At 49.5% G+C, this 13,947-nt stretch overlaps 2 protein-coding genes across 4 annotated transcripts in view; both read right to left on the reverse strand.

Moving 5' to 3' along the window:
• The window catches only part of LOC137471358 (acrosin-like), a 183,231-nt gene extending 179,014 nt beyond the window's left edge, over window positions 1-4,217 (reverse strand). The window contains exons 1-5 of one of the 2 annotated variants that reach the window (XM_068185614.1): window positions 3,997-4,183; window positions 3,475-3,717; window positions 2,902-3,167; window positions 2,563-2,708; window positions 1,330-2,082 (exon numbers count right to left, since the gene is read on the reverse strand). In XM_068185614.1, coding sequence (XP_068041715.1) covers window positions 1,336-2,082; window positions 2,563-2,708; window positions 2,902-3,167; window positions 3,475-3,717; window positions 3,997-4,082 — 1,488 coding nt within the window. In that variant the 5' untranslated portion in view covers window positions 4,083-4,183 and the 3' untranslated portion in view covers window positions 1,330-1,335. Of the gene's footprint in view, window positions 1-1,329; window positions 2,083-2,562; window positions 2,709-2,901; window positions 3,168-3,474; window positions 3,718-3,996 lie in introns of those variants that run through there. The other variant, XM_068185615.1, reaches the window with a different exon arrangement.
• On the reverse strand, window positions 1,139-10,588 carry LOC137471362 (acrosin-like). 2 transcript variants are annotated; one of them, XM_068185622.1, is made up of 6 exons: window positions 10,429-10,588; window positions 9,907-10,149; window positions 9,339-9,604; window positions 8,987-9,132; window positions 8,293-8,506; window positions 1,139-1,307 (listed from the first exon to the last, which is right to left on the reverse strand). In XM_068185622.1, exons 1-5 carry the CDS (start codon window positions 10,512-10,514, stop codon window positions 8,321-8,323), a joined length of 927 nt encoding a protein of 308 aa, XP_068041723.1. In that variant the 5' UTR covers window positions 10,515-10,588; the 3' UTR covers window positions 1,139-1,307; window positions 8,293-8,320. The 2 variants fall into 2 exon arrangements, with proteins under 2 accessions (XP_068041723.1, XP_068041722.1); XM_068185621.1 differs by lacking the exon at window positions 1,139-1,307 and having other exon boundaries at window positions 8,146-8,506.
• Window positions 10,589-13,947: the final 3,359 nt, after the last annotated feature.

Genomic DNA, 13,947 nt, shown 5'->3' on the forward strand with positions numbered 1-13,947 from the left:
GTCATTAAGCATTCAGCTGTTCTGCCATCTCGGTGTACAAATGGGTGCCTGCTTTTCATGTCAGTTGGGGTTAGAATGTTGGAGAGAAGAATACTGAATTAATTGGAAAATTAGCATAGATTGAATTACACTTATGTGAGCTGTCAGTGATTTGGATGGGGAGGCTGCAAGTGTTTACTGGGGGATGCAGCAGTGTGGAGAGTGGGCATGGGCTTTAGATGCTTGGGGGCAGGAAAGTGTTTTGGATTGTGGTACTTCTTGAGATGGAGGACAGGTGGAATTTGTGCCATGGCATGAATAATATGTGGCATAATAATTGTTTTTTCCTTTTCATCCAGTGGCTTTGTGTTTTGGTGCTAGGCATAATGCAAAGGGTGACTTTCACTGAGTGCAAGTGTGTTTCAGCAGGCTATTTTTTAAGGGTGTAACAGCATTCATTTACTTGGTTTTGACTTAGTAGGTTCTGTAGGTATAGGGCCAGGGGGAATGGTTTTAATTGGAAATTGTAGATTTAGAATAGATATAAGGGCTGACTGCAACTAGCTTGGATATGAGAGCCTTCAGTTTCCCTCAGCCCTGAACGAGCACAAGGTATGGAAATTTAGGTTTGCTTGTGCTTATGAATGTCATAGCTCAAGGTGTGCTCTGTGTGTGGGATTTTCAACTCCCTCCCCTAACTTTTCCTCTTCTATTAGGATTTTTAGAGAATAAAGCACATTTTGGACACTAGTGAGATGTGAAAATTGGACCAGATAAATGAAAAAATACAAGTAATAGCATTGGTATCTGTACTGCATAGCACAGTGCCTATTTTGCCACTGAGGAGAGGGGGAAATGACATAGGGGAGAAGTGTCAGTGTTGTAAAAAAGCAACATTTCTCACAAATGGTTACTATGGGAGGAATTTATCTTGAGTACAGTAAGGCAGTAATGTCTCCCAGGAGTTTTTAGCAAATACTGGAGCCTTAATGAAAATATTTTCCTATCCTCTTCCTGGGCTTGATGTACCAGGTTCCTCCAGCCCATGGTGGCTCAGAGCACTCTCCTCTCTGGCCAGGCACTTTGGAGCTCTTTGGAGCCACTCTGTCCCTTTGTGCCTAATGGGTCTCACCCAGGAGTTGGAATTGCACTGAAAAGCTGATTCACTTTGAGCATAGGTAATTTTATTTCAACAACTTAGTCAACTCCAATGTTTGCCTGCACACAGGAGAGGAGTGTGGTCAGGACAAAGCAGGTTTTTGACCCTGAGGCTGCCTTTGTATCAGCAGGCATTGCCCCAGCAGGAAATGGTTGTGGTGCACTGCAGCCTGCCCTGGATCCTGCCTGTCCTGCTGCTCAAGCTGAGTTTTGTCCAAGGACCTCATGAAGGAGCTTCTTCACCTTAGTAAAGAAGTCTACCAGCTTGTTGAGTGGAAATGGGCAGGAGCTGACCTCACCCAATGGTGTTGGCTTTGGAGTGGGGGGCACTGTCGGCCAAGGCTTTTGGGAGGGGATTGTAGTCGGCAATGGATTATAAGTGGGGGGTCGTGTTGGCCATGGCCTAGGAGTGGGGGGAAGTGTTGGCCATGGCTTAGGAGTGGGAAGGTGTGTTGGCAATGGCTTAGGAGTGGGAAGGGGTGTTGGCCATGGCTTATGAGTGGGAGGTGGTGTTGGCCATGGCTTAGGAGTGGGGGGTTGTGTTGGCCATGGCTTAGGAGTGGGGGGTTGTGTTGGCCATGGCTTAGGAGTGGGAAGTAGTGTTGGCCATGGCTTAGGAGTGGGGAGTAGTGTTGGCCATGGCTTAACAGTGGGAAGGGGTCGTGCTGGCCATGGCTTAGGAGTGGGAAGGGGACGTGTTGGCCATGGCTTCAGAGTTGGTAGGTGAGCCGTCACAAAATTACTCCAGGTTTGTGATGCTGGAGAACCCCTTCCAACTGTGTTTGTGCCTGTGTGGACCAGGATCCAGTCATAGAAGTGCTGAGTGGAGGTGTAGACTCCGGGCCTCATTGCTCTGGCACAGCCTTTTCCCCAGCTGGTCACTCCAACAACCCACCAGTACTCAGCGTTGTTGTCCTGGCACATGAGAGGACCACCGCTGTCACCCTGCAGCAGAGCACAGAAGATTAAGGTGGTGTTGGTGGCATCTGCCAGCACTGGGGCTGTCTCTTTCTATCCCACAGCCCCTGCCAGAGCTGTATTCTGGGCAGAGGAAGGCTCTGCTCAGGGCCTGGAGCCTCCAGAAGCTTGGCTGTGAATGTCTTGGGTTCTTGTAGGGTAGGGCTCTCTCTGTTGTCTCTGCACAGGGCTCCTGGATGTGCAGAGGATGGACGTTTGGCACCTGGACCTCTGGGCTACCAGGACCATTAGCTGGGCTGTCTGGGCTTTTGGCACAAGGGGAGGCCTGGGCAGGCAGGTGTGGATGGAGAATGTGGAGGAAGGCCCCACAGCAGCTGGGGGAGGGGGGAGCTGGGGCTGGGAGGGTGACTGAGTGGCTGGGCAAAGCCGGCCCTGGGCTGTGTTGGGGCGGTGCTGCCCAGGCTGCTGGTGCTGCTGGGGGCTGAGTGACTCGTGGTGTGCTCCTACCTGGCAGGTGTCGATGTTGCCCTGAGGGTAACCAGCACACAAGTTGTGGGTGTGGATTTCTCCTGCGTACCAGTCACTGCTGTTGCAGAGCTGGACATTGATGAGCTGGACCTTGGCCTCCTGCAGGTGATCACTTGCTTGCTGAGCTGTGAGCAGAGAAAGGAATAAACCCTGAGCACTACATTGCCCATTCTCCTCTCCTGACTTGGGAAGGACATTCTCTTCCCTAGGGTTTGGCTTTGCCTCTGCAGAGGCACTGGCTTTAGCCTCTGCTATGGGGAAACCCAAACCCTCTCCCCAGTGTGCTGAGCTGGCCCAGGAGTTGCTCTTGGAACTCACATCTTGCAGCAGTGGCACCCCAGCCAGCCACCCAGCAGTTCTGCAGCTCAGACACTCTCAGTGTGGCATCAGGCACACAGGCCAGCTGGATGTAGGGGCTGCACTGGACAGGATGGTCCAATTCCAGCAGGGCGATGTCGTAGCTCATGTCAGCAGGATTGTAGTACTGGTGTATCACCACCTTCTTGACACTGCGCATTTGTGCCCCAGGGCCCGGCTGAGTCAACTGGGTGGCCCCAATCACCACGTACAGCAGATAGATGTTACTGGAAAGGAGATGGAGAGAGGGCTGAGAGGGAGCAGAGCTACATTGCCACAGCAGCCCAGCAGTTACCAGACCTCTGCTTGGCAAGGCAGAAAGGGAGCAGTGCTCTGGCAGGTGTGAGTGCCCTCGCATGCCTTAGGCTGGGAGAATGTCAAGCTGGAGGCTGCTAGGAAGCCTTGGCGCAAGCCCAGGCTTCTCCTGAGCACTGTGGCAGCCTGGCTGCCTGAGAGGAAAGGGGATGGGAGTTGCAGGTGGACAGGGCACCTGCTGGTGTTGTGGGGATGTCCCCATTTCCTGCTCCTCCTTACTCAAACTTGTCGAAGCAGTGGGCTGCTGTGAGGACCCACTGTGTGCTGATGAGGGTCCCTCCACACAGATGCCCAAGGCCTGGTATCCAGGGGTGCTGGATGCTGACCATCCATGGCCAGGCCCCAGGCTTGGCACCTGTGCCACCCACGATGCGTGTCATGCTGGAGTCATAAGCCATGTCGCCATAGTAGTACATCATGAGGCCATAGTCAGACACCACAGCTCGGAGCCCGCAGGTCCCTCTGCAAGCAGAAAGTCATTTCTGTACTGCTCCGTGGCCTGCTGTGGCTCAGGCTGAAGCTCAGCCCTCTGCCCTCCCCACAAGGGCTTGAACACACAGCAGGCCAGGGAAGCCCATGGGGTGTGCATCTGTCCATGCCAGCACCTGGCCGCTGGCAAGGAACTGAGGCTTCCCATGGTGGGTGGGAAGCTGTGGCCCAGCCATGGGGGACAGGTAGGTGCCCTCCAGGGAAGGCTGCAGTTGTTGCCATGGCTCCCTCCCAGGGCCTGGGGCCACTCACCCACAGTTGTCCCATGTCCCGTGTGCCAGCCCGGCCACAGTCAGCAGGATGAGGAGGCTGAGCCAATTCATGGCTGCCAGAGGCATGTGTCAGCTGCAAGCACTGAGAGCTCCGTGCAGCAGCACAGCCACAGCCGCAGTGCCCGCAGCAGCCGCACTGCCTGTGGTGCCCTGGGCCCTGGGGCTGATGTCACAGAGGGGTGGGTTCCATGTTCTGGGCACTGTGGGGTTCTGTGTCATGGAGCCCGCTGGGGGAGGGGCAACATCTACTTGGTGAGCCGTGAAATGGTTTGGGCTGGAAGGGACCTTGGTGATCATCTAGCTCCAACCCCACTGCCTTGGGCATGGAGGGATGACCTGCAGTAGACCCAGTTGTCCACAGTGTATATATCTTGACTCAGAAGGTGTCCTTGAATACTTTGAGGGATGGGGCATTGAAGTACTAAGTCCTGATCAACAGGCCCTGACTATGGCCAGAACAACAAGCCTTTAGCCAAAACTGGCCACTAGATGGACCTTCAAACCAATGTTATTTATTTCCATTCACTGGAGAAATAGGGATTTTCCTTTTCATACTTAGGAACTGGACAGGGCCATATCTGGCCTTGTTTTGGGGGTGTGGGATCACTGACAAATCTGTTGGTTTCTCCTGGAGCACTCCCAGGCCTCGGGAGCATCCCAGTAGGAGACTGAATCCAGATGTTACTGCACTAGATGTTTTGGTATCTTGCTTAATCCACAATATAAAAATGGGGACCTCTCACAGCACAGTCAGTAACCTCACTGTCTGTAGAGGAAGGTACCTGCAGGGTTTCCCAGTTGCTGTCAGTGGTTCCCCAATCCTTCACTGTGACAGTGGCTTCCCCCCAGTTGATGGGCAGGCCTGGATGATGGTCACGGATTAGGGTAACATGTGATAGGTCTTTCTTCATCACTGTAGGCAGTCTTTTATAATAATGATTAGATGCATTGCCTTTTGTAAATATTTGCTAATGATTTGATGTCCTCTTTAGTTATCCATTTGCAATTCTTTGCAGTTTTAAATTATAGTAAATTACATTTATTCCTGAAGTTGGTATCTGTGTCTTCTGTGCTGACCCTGCTTACATGAAAAACAGACATCCACAGCTGCTCTGGGATGCCAGTATCTCAAGCAGCCTCACAGTCAAGAATTCCTTCATTTGATCTCATCTAAAGCTACCCTCTGTCACTGTAGAATCATTGCCCCTTGACCTGTCAGGACCTGCCCTTATAAGAAGGCTCTCTGCTGCTTTCTTTGGGCCCCTCTTCTTGCAGGATGAGGCTGTGCAGTCCCCAGGGCAGGCAGTGGCTGAGGAATCCATTTGGGGCAGGGAGCTGGGTGTGCAGCTGCAGTGCCAGCTGCAGATTGAGCTCTGGCTGGCAGGAGCCCAGGACCAGAGGCTGTGAACTGCCCATGCTTTGCATAACAGAGGGCACAGGGAGCTGTGGCACTGGCCAGGATTTGAATGGACACTGAGCGCTGCAGCAGGAGCCGGTGGCTCTTTATGGAACGCAACATCTGTGAGTCTGCTGGGGGAATCCTGAGGTTGAATGGGTATGGAAACCTGCTCTGACTGGGTGAGAGTGGTGTGGGTAGGGAATCCAATGGGGCAACCATTGGCTCGTTGGAGCCACCTGTGCTTCCAACCTGGTCACACAGGTAAGTTTCCTCACCACTTTGGCAGCCCAGATGGGACCCAATGGCAGTACTGCTGGAGCCTCTGTCCTTCAGAGCAGGTATTGATGAGCTCACCTGGGATCTTTACAGTAGGAAGGAGCCAAATTGGGAGTGTTACAACTCCATGTTCACACTCTGTGTAAATTATACAGGTGTATTTGAGCCTCTCTATTGTTGTGGCATTTGGTGCAGATTTGGTGAAATCACTGGTAGAGAGTGGAGAAGGCATGCGCAGCATGATCAGTGTAAGGAGGCCACAGAGGAGTTGTGGAGGCCCTCATAAGGCACAAGTTGGGGGGCCCCGAGTCTCTGCTAGGACATTTGAGTCTCTGCTCAAAGGCTTTTGGAGACAGGCACAGGGAGAGCCTTGTGTCCCTCATGCCAGGGTTGCTAGGGTCCCTGGGCACACACAGAAGGTAGTGGAAGTCCCTTCACAAGGGACTCCTTCAGAAAGGGGTTTCACATGCCTCGATGTGTTTGATGTGATGAGAAAGATCCCTGGTTTAGGTGAGGGGATGTCCATGGCTGAGGTTGCACAGAACTGGGAGAAATTGTTTGTGCAGCAGAATTTTGCCAAGACAGCGCAATAAGGTTGATCCAGGATGATTGGGTGACTAAACTGGTCTGCTCACTGGGCAGGGTAATGGCCATCCCCAGCCCTGAGTGACACTCTTTCACTCAGTGTCTTTAGTGAGCAGGCCGCCCCTGAAATTTACTTCAGGGAATATCTGAAGAAGCTTATGCCAGGGTGGCAGGGACTGGTACAGATGTGGGGGTGGTTGTTCTCAGCACAGCCCATCTTGATTAACACAGAGGGAAGAGTGCCACCCACTGTGAGACAGGACTCCATTGGCCTGCTGATGCCATATTTTTTCTTTTATATATTCTCTGTATTCTTTACACATACATTTGTAGCTCTGTAGCCTGTTGTTGTATCTGTGGCGAGTTTTCCCAATACTTTTCCCTGCCTTTTCCCTAAGCAGACAGACAAAACATATTTCAGAGCTCCATGCCCCAGAGAGTACAAAGCCCCTAATCCTATCTTGATTCTTCTTGGGAACAAAGGCTGGAAACAGCTCTTTGAGATGCATTTTCATAAACAAAGTTTAGTTTCTATCTGGATGGGGGATAGGGAGTGAGGGAGGATTTAGAGACTGTTGAACCGAGGGAGGAATTATTTCACCATTTGTGGTCCTAACTGGTGATTTTTGTCAAATATGCTAATTTGCTAAGCTTATAAAACTGTATTCACCCCATGTGGGGGAGGAATTCTATGGACATTGGCCATATCTGCCACAGGAGGCCTCCAATAAAGCTCAGCCTTTATATTACCTCCTATACTAACATTATGTCAAAGGTGTGCTGTTTTGTTTCTAGGTTCTTTAAGGCATCACTTGAAGCCAAGAAGAGTATCCAGAAGCAGATGGAGTGACACTTAGCACAAGGCATTTTGAAGCATTCCATTAGAGGAAGAAAGTCAATGTTCACTTGCCTTCACCTGGAAAAGACAGGTGAAAACTACCTTCAGCAAGATGACCCCATGGCAGTCTACCCCAAGTGTACCCTTGAACAAGTCTCCCCACCCAACAGAATCAAATTTTGATTGAAAAGGGCAGAAATTTTGGTGCAGATTTGTACAGTTTGTAGATTATTTGTTAATTAGCGAATTGAGATAAGAAGGTTCTTTCCTATCCTGTGGTGATTCTGTGCAGCACTCAGGAAAAGAAGCACACCAAGATGCAGTTTGTGTCTGTGCAGCTGGCTCTTTGATTGCTCTTTCTCTTCATTTGCCAGGCTTATACAGCCCTCTCATCTTCCTCAACTTCTCCCTTTCTCTGCCCTCATCTCCTCCCTGAGCCAAGCCCAGGCATCATTTCCTCCTGGCTCACAGGTTGGCCCTGCCTGTGAACAGCCTTGGTGTTGCAGGTGGTGTTGGCCCACACACCTTGGCCTTCCATGGCATTCCTGGTGTGCTTTCCTACTGTTCCTGCCAGGTTCCTCTCCCCAGAATGACCCCAGCTCCTCCTCTGAGTATCTGTGAAGTGTGACCACCTGGCACATCAATCCCCCTTTGCTGCCCATGAAATCTGCCTCTGCCTTAGGGCACTGGCACTCCAGTCAAGAGCCAGGAGTTTCCCTTGTCATGCTTAGGAATTTCCCAGATGTGTTCCTTTAGCTCAGGCTCACATCAGACCCTAAATCAGCAGCCCATGTACATTTGAGCATTGCCTTCAAGGTATCTATCTGCTTTTTTCCTATCCCTTTCTGAGGCTTGATGTACCAGGTTCCTCCAGCCCATGGTGGCTCAGAGCACTCTCCTCTCTGACCAGGCACTTTGGAGCTCTTTGGAGCCAGTCTGTCCCTTGGTGCCCCCAGGCTCACTCTGCAGGTGCTGAGCATGGCACTTCTTGTCTTGCCCAGGAGTTGGAATTGCACTGAAAAGATGGTTCCCTGTGAACCAAGGTAACTTTATTTCAACAACTAGATCAACTCCAGCATCAGTGTGCACAGAGGAGAGGAGTGTGGTCAGGACAGAGCAGGGTTTTGACCCTAAGGCTGCCTTTGGATCAGCAGGAAATGGTTGTGGTGCACTGTAGCCTGCCCTGGATCCTGCCTGTCCTGCTGCTCAAGGAGCACTTTTAACTGTGTTTATACGTATGTTGTAATCGATCCAGTCATAGAAGTGCTGAGTGGAGATGTAGACTCCAGGCTGCCTTGCTCTGGCGCAGCCTGTTCCAAAGCTGGTTAGTCCGACGACCCACCAGTACTCAGCGTTGTTGTCCTGGCACATGAGAGGACCACCGCTGTCACCCTGCAGCAGAGCACAGAAGATTAAGGTGGTGTTGGTGGCATCTGCCAGCACTGGGGCTGTCTCTTTCTATCCCACAGCCCCTGCCAGAGCTGTATTCTGGGCAGAGGAAGGCTCTGCTCAGGGCCTGGAGCCTCCAGAAGCTTGGCTGTGAATGTCTTGGGTTCTTGTAGGGTAGGGCTCTCTCTGTTGTCTCTGCACAGGGCTCCTGGATGTGCAGAGGATGGACGTTTGGCACCTGGACCTCTGGGCTACCAGGACCATTAGCTGGGCTGTCTGGGCTTTTGGCACAAGGGGAGGCCTGGGCAGGCAGGTGTGGATGGAGAATGTGGAGAAAGGCCCCACAGCAGCTGGGGGAGGGGGGAGCTGGGGCTGGGAGGGTGACTGAGTGGCTGGGCAAAGCCGGCCCTGGGCTGTGTTGGGGCGGTGCTGCCCAGGCTGCTGGTGCTGCTGGGGGCTGAGTGACTCGTGTCACACTCCTACCTTGCAGGAGTCGATATTGCCCTGAGGGTAACCAGCACACAAGTTGTAGGGATGGACTTCCCCTGAGTACCAGTCACTGCTGTTGCAGAGCTGGACATCGATGAGCTGGACCTTGGCCTGCTGAAGGCGATCAGCTGAATCTAGATCTGTGAGCAGAGAAAGGAATAAGCCCCTGGCAGCACCATGCCAGTTCTCCTTTGCTGTCTGGTGAATCCCTTTCCCTAGGGCCATACCAATCTCTGTGGAGGTGTATATCCTGCAGCCTGGCTTTGGCCTATGCTGTGGGGAAACCCAAACCCTCTCCCCAGTGTGCTGAGCTGTCCCGAAGTTGGGACAGATCTTGTGTACTCACTTCTTGCAGTAGTGACACCCCAGCCAGCAATCCAGCAGTTGATGAGCTCTGAGACTCTTAGGGTGGGATCAGCCACACAGGCCAGCTGGATGTAGGAGCTGCACAGGACAGGACGGTCCAATTGCATCAGCGCAATGTCGTAGCTGTAGTCGATACGCTTGTAGTCGCTGTGTATCACCACCTTCTTGACACTGCGCACTTGTGCCCCAGGGCCTGGCTGTGTCAACTGGGTGGCCCCAATCAACACATACAGCAGGCTGATGTTACTGCAAAGGGGATGGAGAGAGGGCTGAGAGGGAGTCACAGCAGACCAGCAGTTGTGAGACCACTGCATGGCAAGGCAGAGAGGGAGCAGTGCTCTGGCAGGTGTGAGTGCCCTCGCATGCCTTAGGCTGGGGGAATATCAAGCTGGAGGCTGTTAGGAAGCCTTGGCGCAAGCCCAGGCTTCTCCTGAGCACTGTGGCAGCCTGGCTGCCTGAGAGGAAAGGGGATGGGAGTTGTTGGTGGTGCTGCTGACAGGGCACCTGCTGGTATTGTGGGGATGTCCCCATTTCCTGCTCCTCCTTACTCAAACTTGTCGAAGCAGTGGGCTGCTGTGAGGACCCAATCTGCAGTGATGAGGGACCCTCCACACCAGTGTCCCAGGCCTGGTACCCAGGGGTGCTGGATGCTGACGATCCAGGGCCATTCTGCTTCTGCGGCATCCATGCCACCCACGATGCGTGTCATGCCGTAGTCATAAGCCATGTCGCCATAGGAATAAGTCATGGGGCTGTTGGTAGGTGGTGGAGCTCGGAGCCCACAGCTCCCTCTGCAAGCAGAAAGTCATTTCTGTACTGCTCCATGGCCTGCTGTGGCTCAGGCTGAAGCTCAGCCCTCTGCCCTCCCCACAAGGGCTTGAACACACAGCAGGCCAGGGAAGCCCATGGGGTGTGCATCTGTCCATGCCAGCACCTGGCCGCTGGCAAGGAACTGAGGCTTCCCATGGTGGGTGGGAAGCTGTGGCCCAGCCATGGGGGACAGGTAGGTCCCCTCCAGGGAAGGCTGCAGTTGTTGCCATGGCTCCCTCCCAGGGCCTGGGGCCACTCACCCACAAGTGTACTGGATGCTCTGTGCCAGCCCGGCCACAGTCAGCAGGATGAGGAGGCTGAGCCAATTCATGGCTGCCAGAGGCATGTGTCAGCTGCAAGCACTGAGAGCTCCATGCAGCAGCACAGCCACAGCCGCAGTGCCCGCAGCAGCTGCGCTGCCTGTGGTGCCCTGGGCCCTGGGGCTGATGTCACAGAGGGGTGGGTTCCATGTTCTGGGCACTGTGGGGTTCTGTGTCATGGAGCCCGCTGGGGGAGGGGCAACATCTACTTGGTGAGCCGTGAAATGGTTTGGGCTGGAAGGGACCTTGGTGATCATCTAGCTCCAACCCCACTGCCTTGGGCATGGAGGGATGACCTGCAGTAGACCCAGTTGTCCAAAGCCTGGCTCAGAAGATGTCCTTGAACACTTTGAGGAATGGCGCTATCACAGCTGCTTGGGGCAACCTGTGCCAGTTCCTGAGTATCCTCACAGTCAAGAACTATTTCCCAATATCCCATCTAAAGCTACCCTCTGTCACTGTAAAGTCATTGCCCCTTTTTCCATCAGTACCTGCTCTTGTAAAAATGCTCTCTGCAGCTTTCTTTAGGTCCCTTTTCCTTTGGGATGAGGACGTGCAGGCCCTGGGGCAGGCAGTGGCTGTTTCCTGTCACTGCTTTCTAATATCTCACAGCAAAACACCTAGAATAGCATCACAGCCTGTTTGAAATTTCACTGCCTCCCTGCTCCTGCTCCTCCCTGCTTTCTGCAACCTTTTTTCCATGAGATTCTTCACAAAACAGAATCACTCTGGAACAGGACTCCTTCAGGAAGAATGTGTGTGCTTGGGTCAGGAACCAATCCAGTCACAGCCACAGTGGGTGAGCATCCACATTTCCAATGTGGAGGTTTGAAGGGCAGCTGTAAATGCAACTGCTTCAGATTCAGCATGGAAATTAAAAAGAAAAAAAATCTGTCCTAATAGCTTTTAATGAACAATCTGCTACTTATTTAGTTTGATGTTGACAAGTTAGCTTAATTTCTCAGCTAGAAGCAGAGAAATCCTAGAAGATGCAAGTAATTTTGAATGAGGAACATTGTTTGGAAGTTACACTTGTAAATATTTCTGCAGTGATTGTGAAATGTTTTTCGGTGAATTTCTTCTAGAGATGGAGTAATGAAATGTAGGCATGGTAAAATATTTAAGATTTCACATGGCTTTTTATTTTTAGAAATGCTCAGTTTAGTGAGTCATGACGGGGATGATAGTGACCTAAACAGAGTAGCTAACTGTATCACTGGGGTGATACCTCAGAATCTTCACTACTCTTAAGGTACATCACAATTCTCCCCAGCATGGGTTTGCCAGAAAACTTTGAGAACAATGCTGAGTCTTCCAGAATTTCAGCAGCTTGTCTGGGAACCCTTACCTGGTATTTCTGGAGCAAACAGAATTTCTTCTAAGACCATATTGGCCTTGACTTCTGGAAGTGCTTTATGTTTGGCATTCATCTAAAGTAACACTTCTTTGGAGCTCTATGAGAAAATGGGGTGAGAGGGGAGAAAAAATGGTTAATTGCTTTGCTTCTCATAGGCAAAAATTTTTTTACATGGACATAGAAAAAGAGGTACTGGAAATTTCTATTTTTTAGAAAAAATTTAAATGATTGAAATTTTATTTTACATTGGAATTGGATTGTCTTCAGTGTATTTTCTAAGGAATTCCAGCTGTCTGTAAGCATAGAAGGGCTGGGAAAAGTTAGGTTACATGACATATCTATTTATTTCTGCTGTTTTTAATTAAACTGCATCCTTCAATATTAATGTAGACCAAGAAAAAGATTTACTACACAAGTGATCATATTGGTTTGCCAGGTATGTTTACACTGTTCTTTTGTTACGTGGCAGGATAATACAGACATCCACATCATTGCTAATTCTTGTGTCTGTAGCATGGTGTTACTCTGAATGATGTATAATGTGAAGCTCAGGCATTCCAAGAGATGCATAAAGATATTTTAATGGGGAAAAAAGTTAATTGCCAATTGATTTGCGAACATAGCTTTCCACAGAAATATGACTGGATTGAGTAGAGTTCAGTAAACTGTGATCTTTTGAGTATTTTTATAGGACAGTTGGGTGCAGTTGTGATGAGTATAAAGTTAAAGATTCAGTTTTCTTGATTTTAGCATGGGAAGCTGAATGTGACTTCCTGACTTCTATAGCTTCAGTTCTTCATGTTCATCCACATTGCAGAAACATTATTCTGCAGTGTCTAATAATGCCTATACACTACACAAAGAGCTGCAAAGCAGTTATAGTAGAAGCAGATTTTAGGTATGCATTAATCAGGTGGTGTGTAGCATCTTTATTCATATTGTGCCAGTGTAAGCTGAGAGATGCAGTGTATAATCTACTCTGCTCTTATACTGAAGAACAAGTGTCACAATTCTTGTTGTCCATGCTATAGGTAAAGAAACATACAGATTTGACTTGAGCAATAAGGAATAAATGTTGGATGTTAAGCATGGCATTCTATGGTGCAAATTAAAAAGAGAAGGAGAAAAACTAATCAATTGTTAATGGGAGGGTGATGACTGTGGGAAGATTTCCTAGAAATTGGAAAAAAAATTGCTTATAGGTGATTCTTCTGTTGGGGTTTAGAGAACTCAGGAGTACAGTAAGAGTGTGTGTGTATATCTAAAAAGAATTACTTCACAGTTTTGAAGTGAAGGAGTACAAGAGAAAAGTGAAACAGAAATGGACAGAGTTTTTTTGGAAGTGAGATGTTTCCTATGGTGTTTTTTGTCCTGAGCAAGTGAAATATATCTTCATGTTTTTGTGTTGAGTTTGGAATCATTTACATTTTCTTAATGTTTTTATTTTTCCATAACCTATATTTATGACATGATTTTTCTTTTAATTTTATTAAAAGTTTATTTAAAATATACTTCAGTAAAAATGGGAAAAACCCCTTAAAGCATAGGTATCCATATAAAGTACATTTAAACTGTAGATGTTGAGTATTTTTTTCAGTTTGCTGCTTTTGTCCACATATGACTACATGTATACATGCACATATAAAAGGTTAATGGATTGTCTGGATTTTCCAATATCACACTGTACATTTTCAAGCATATTTTAAGACCCAACCTCTCACATTCTGTCCCAAAGCCATAAAGATGTCTTTGTCTAAAGATGTGTACACATTTATGGAGGGTGTGAAGTTTTTTACAATTTCCTTGGCAACCCAACAATATTTACATCACTACATTTTCTTATGCAATAAATATTTGCTGTTCAGCTGGCTGGGACATCCCTAATATCTTCCTTTGAGCTGTATGACTGGGATAGCCTAGATTTTTGAACTGTCGTTTCCTGGGCACATGCATGGACAAAGGGCCTGTTGGTTCTCTGTAAAACTGTGTAAATTTACTTGTTTATTTTGTGGAAATGCAAGCAATAATTTTCTGTGGTGCCATAAAAGTTTTGTCAGGGGTGCTTATGGGAAACTAGGAAGATTTCCCTGGCAAAATACTAA

Source organism: Anomalospiza imberbis, chromosome 3 (assembly GCF_031753505.1).
Source record: "Anomalospiza imberbis isolate Cuckoo-Finch-1a 21T00152 chromosome 3, ASM3175350v1, whole genome shotgun sequence".
Lineage (NCBI taxonomy): Eukaryota > Metazoa > Chordata > Aves > Passeriformes > Viduidae > Anomalospiza > Anomalospiza imberbis.

Bases quoted from the DNA above. Each gene is read 5' to 3' on its own strand.
- LOC137471362 (XM_068185622.1), bottom strand. From the start codon at position 10,514: ATGCCTCTGGCAGCCATGAATTGGCTCAGCCTCCTCATCCTGCTGACT. The intron at 9,605-9,906 runs GTAAGGAGGAGC...TCCCCTTTGCAG, and splicing joins CACTGCTTCGACAAGTTTGA to TAACATCAGCCTGCTGTATG. The intron at 9,133-9,338 runs GTGAGTACACAA...CTCTGCTCACAG, and splicing joins GGGTGTCACTACTGCAAGAA to ATCTAGATTCAGCTGATCGC.